The sequence below is a fragment of the Ceratosolen solmsi genome, unplaced genomic scaffold (assembly GCF_000503995.2).
Source record: "Ceratosolen solmsi marchali unplaced genomic scaffold, CerSol_1.0 scaffold13, whole genome shotgun sequence".
NCBI classification, from domain to species: domain Eukaryota; kingdom Metazoa; phylum Arthropoda; class Insecta; order Hymenoptera; family Agaonidae; genus Ceratosolen; species Ceratosolen solmsi.
Genome location: NW_011948418.1, coordinates 8,437,658 through 8,442,295, shown reverse-complemented (window position 1 = coordinate 8,442,295; position 4,638 = coordinate 8,437,658). Strand labels below are relative to the sequence as shown.

Sequence of the window (4,638 nt, the reverse complement as noted above, 5' to 3'; positions counted from 1 at the left end):
CCCAATCATCTCTTAATCTAGGAGGAAAGTCATCGGCTCGTAGGAGACGCGAATGGTGAGTAAAATGATTGGAGCTCGCGTTCGCCAATTTAGCTGAGACAAAGACTCGGTCAATGGTTCTCGGTGAATATCTGCTGCCCGTTTACCCCGACAAACATCGACAATGTGTTTAAGCTCGCGGGCAGCCCCCGGACCACGGCCATCCGTATTGCCCGCGCTGTATTCCCAATGACCAATCAGCTCAGGCCTGATTTGGGCATGCGGCAAAGGGTTGCCCTCCCTACTTTCTCGCCTCGCGCGTGTGTACTCGTCGTCGTCGCTTTCGGCTCGTGACACGTGCTAAGCCTTGGCGTCTCGATCGGCCCGCATCGTCCGATGCTGCTGCTGCTGCAGCATCGCCTTTTTTTACGCTACGGAAGAAGCCAGTTAAGAGACGTGATGTCATCTGTTTTCGTGCGGCTGACTCCGTATAATCGTTCCTTCTCTCATTGTTTGTTCTGTTGCAGGGGAATCGTGGGAGCCGCAGCTCGGCCGAGCCACAATGCGCAACGTCGCCTTAGCGAGAGCGATACGACATCGTTGGACGGGCTTTACGTAAATTGATTGAGGAGCGTGACCTGGGCCAAGAGCGTGGAGCGATCGAGTTTCGAGGGAATGTCAGCGAGTTCGAGTAATAATAAGTAAGCCATGCGGAGCGAACGATTGTGAATGACGATTGTGAGTGTGCGTTAAGCGGAATCCGATTGCCAAGTTAATGTGTTCTTTGACGTAGGCTCTGGCGGTCCACAACGGGACTGGACGATGCTGGGATGGATCTGCGAATGGCCCAGTTCAGTGCCCATACCAGTCGAGAGTTCGACTCAGCCTCGACTCAGGCAGGACTGGAAAGGCAGCTGCCCCTCGTCGTAGCTCTCTGTGCGATCGCTGGCGCCATTCTCTTTGCTTTCCTGGTAAATAGTCTGATATATAGTCTGGTAACTGGTCGTCGTTGTGACTAAATGTCAATGACGTTGCATTAGAATCGATAGGCCACTCTATGGCAGTTGATCCGTGCCAATTGCTCGATCTCGTTGCGACAGCACTCGATTATGGCTTCGGTCCTTTAGTTTCATTTTGCGTTACACGCATTGGCAGCGAGAAACTTGCTTGGCCTCTACTTATGCCCGACCGGCTGCAACTGCGCAGATATTCAAGATGAATTTGACCAATGCTTTGTGTAAAATCTAGATTCTGTTATGGCTGCGGCAGCAAATGTCGCGTGAGAAGGACGCGGAGGAGGGCGATAGGCGAGGCTTGGTGGAGGAAGGAACGGTCTGTTCACCAGAGGAGGCGAGCAAGTCTAAAAAATCAAAAGTTCTGACGGAAATCAAATGGGTGGCGGAGTCCGTGCCAGAAGTTTCAACGATGACATCAGCAACAGTTGTAACGACAGCCACGGTGGTAGCAGTCACCACGGAAAACGTCAATACCAAGGTAATCTTATTGTCTAGTCAATGAGAATTAAAATTAATTTATCTCAATTTTAGCTTTTTTATCGCTGCCTACGTTTCCACGTTCGCTTCATCTCTTATTAATTATTACAGAGCTAATTAATTAATAAGTTTCGGACTTTGAAATTTTAATTTGAATATTATGTTTGTATGCGCTTGGTTGAGGGCGCTGACAAGTTTTAACAATCTTGGCAGGCTCTTCTGTCATAATTTCACTTTTAAGGTAAACAAGGCAAATAAAATAGAAAAAACTATACGTTCAAATATTAAAGCCCTTATCGAAGCCATCAACCATAATCTCAAGTAGAAACTTGAGAGATCTTTTTCGAGAAACATTGGTACCTAATTATCCAAATGAGTAATTGTGCTCGATCATTGGTCTATTGCATTTCCCATTCCGTAGAGATAACCTTCACTTCCGTACCATTATTGCCACTATTATTTGGAGCGCGATATCGAGAAAAATAAACAATTATTAGTAACGATGATCAAAGTCATTAAAGTCAGAATAATATTCTTGAAATAGCAGGTGGAGAAGCCTAAGATACAGACGGAGACCCGCTGGATGCCGGAGCCAGTGCCACACACATCGACGACCTGCCTAGAGATTGGCAGGAACAGCCTTTCCTCGGAGCCAATGGTGACGACATCGACATCGACATCGATATTGACGTCAACGGCAACGGCAATGACGACAGCGACGGCGCCAGCGCCGGTGACAGCGGCAGCGACAGGGACAGCGGCGGCGACAGCGACAGCGACAGCGACAGCGACAGCGACAGCGACAGCGACAGCGACAGTGCCGTGCAGAGTGTCGCGGCCGTCGTCCCGCCGTGACGGCAACCGGCGCACTCGTTCCATGTACTCGGCCCACGGACCCGTGCTCGCCACCCCAGAGCGCAGGCCCGATAATGTGCGACGGGCGCCGAAGGGTCTCCTCGAGCGACGCGGCTCGAGCGCGAGCCTCACCATCGACCTCGCGCCCGCTGCGTCCGAGAGCCCACCCCACACGGTTACACCGACTCGCGAGTGTACCGCCGAAGAGTTTCTACTGAGCACCGGCAACGTACTAAGCAGGGCCCAACTGAGGAAGGCCGTCAACGAGCCAACCTCGCTCCACAAGGAGTTCTGGCAAGTGCCTCTCAATTACCCCAAGGAGCTCGACGTATGCGGATTCGGAATCAAGAATAGGTACAGCTCGGTCCTGCCCAATCCCAAGTCTAGGGTCGTCCTGCCGGGCAGCGACGATCCACTCACCACCTACATCAATGCCAATTACGTTAGGGTAAGCGTCATCTCTTAAAAAAACAATAAAAATAAAAGACTCTTAAATTAAGACATTTGTGACTGACGTTTCACAATTTGCACCGCCCTCGTCAATTAGTCGCGAATCGTCGTAAGATTACGGCAAAACTCTTTGGCTTTTAATGATTTGATATCGACTCGAGCAGGGCTACGACGACGACGTGCGTTACATCGCAACCCAGGGCCCACTGTCGCATACGATACAGGACTTTTGGAGCATGGCCTGGGCCGAGCGCACCCCCATCATCGTCATGATAACGAGGCTCCACGAGGCTTCCAAGACCAAGTGCGAGCCCTATTTCCCACTGGAGATAAACTCACGCTTACAAGCCGGCCCCTTCACCGTCATCCTCGGCTCTATGGACACTCGGGGTGGCTACACGGTGCGCGACCTCGAGGTCAGGCACGAGAACGAGAGGCGTGTCATACAGCACTACTGGTGAGTAGTCCGCGTGTCTCATACTAACGCGGACCTCTACTAACCAAGACATTCCCGTCTATGAACCGCGTAGGTATGACTCCTGGCCGGATCACGCGGTGCCCAAGACGGCCGATGCTCTAGTCGGCCTGGCAGCGGAGATCAACACGCTACCTGGGCCGATAATCGTGCACTGCAGCGCTGGAATCGGCAGGACGGGATGTTTTATCGCCCTGGCGTCGGGGATGACGCAGCTGAAACGCGAAGGGAACGTGGATATTTTAGGGATATTGTGCCAAATGAGGTAGGCGATGGTGACGTTGAGCTGTATTAGCGAGATTAATCGAGTCGTGCCCTAGAATTTTTGAGAATTCACGCGAGCCGGGGAGCTTGAGAGCAAATGTTTTTCAATCATAATAAAATTAACTATAATAAAAGTAAAATAATACCGATCGCTCGTGAATGGTAGTTAGTTTCGTTATATTGGATAACATTTTGGCTCAAATTTTCTCCATTAACGGTTAACGGACAGAATGCTCTGGACCGAATAATTTATGTAATGGAATGATTGTGTCATGTATCGCGCATCAAATCGCGTATATCGCGATCCTTACGATCAATCGGCGAATTAACTAAACAAATGAATAGAGTGGATAAATGACGATAAAGCTTACCTACCTCCATGAACTTCCACTCGTCCCGTCATCACATTATAATCCAACATTGATTTTATAATTATTCCTATGTGTTGATGATGTTAAATATTAATTTATAGGTACGACCGAGGTGGTATGGTACAAACGGCAGAACAATACGAATTTTTACACAGAGCTCTTTGTCTGTTCGAGGAAACGCTGGAGTGTAAGATATCGAAGGAGGATAAGCTGAGAGAAAAGCCAATATAAGGATTGCGATTTAGCAATTCGATCAGGTAAAATGTTAATTAGAACTGGGCAAAAATGAAAAATCGTCACAATTAAATCACGTCTTTTGGCAACTCGTTTAAGTACCTTGTCGATTGAGCTGCCATTGTAAATACTGCCATGACGTATCTTCGATGCCACAATTGCGACAGGCGCATACGTGAAAATCGTTTGACGAATGAGGACAAAATCTATATTAATTCACTTATTATCTCTTCGCAATGAATTGTTTTCGAAGGCCGATGATGATGATGATGAGGATGAGGAGGAGATGATACAATGATTGATGCTGCATATATACGAATTGTGACAATTATATTTATTTATCATCTCTGGTGGATAGCGAATTAATTTATTTTTAATATGAAAATCAACGATTGTTAGGCAACAACTTGAAGAAGGCATCCGCCAATGTTTGCGAATAATCGCCATATTGGTACGAGAGAGTGAGCGAGCGAGTGAGTGAGCGAGCGAATTAGATAGGGGCAATAATTATACCTAG

At 48.3% G+C, this 4,638-nt stretch overlaps 1 protein-coding gene across 1 annotated transcript; it reads left to right on the top strand.

The window, feature by feature from the left end:
• The first annotated feature begins 464 nt into the window (after window positions 1-464).
• LOC105360240 (tyrosine-protein phosphatase non-receptor type 7) lies at window positions 465-4,299 on the top strand. The gene is made up of 8 exons (XM_011497089.1): window positions 465-677; window positions 773-950; window positions 1,228-1,473; window positions 2,017-2,101; window positions 2,231-2,775; window positions 2,942-3,234; window positions 3,308-3,517; window positions 3,989-4,299. The coding sequence occupies exons 1-8, from the start codon at window positions 655-657 to the stop codon at window positions 4,116-4,118; spliced, it is 1,710 nt and encodes a 569-aa protein (XP_011495391.1). The 5' UTR covers window positions 465-654; the 3' UTR covers window positions 4,119-4,299.
• The last annotated feature ends 339 nt before the right edge of the window (window positions 4,300-4,638 follow it).

What these genes read in the sequence shown, in the direction of transcription:
- LOC105360240 (XM_011497089.1), top strand. Translation starts at nt 655, where the DNA reads ATGTCAGCGAGTTCGAGTAATAA. An exon ending in TCAGCGAGTTCGAGTAATAA is followed by an intron (nt 678 to 772) that starts TAAGTAAGCCAT and finishes TCTTTGACGTAG; the next exon opens with GCTCTGGCGGTCCACAACGG. An exon ending in CGTGTCATACAGCACTACTG is followed by an intron (nt 3,235 to 3,307) that starts GTGAGTAGTCCG and finishes TGAACCGCGTAG; the next exon opens with GTATGACTCCTGGCCGGATC.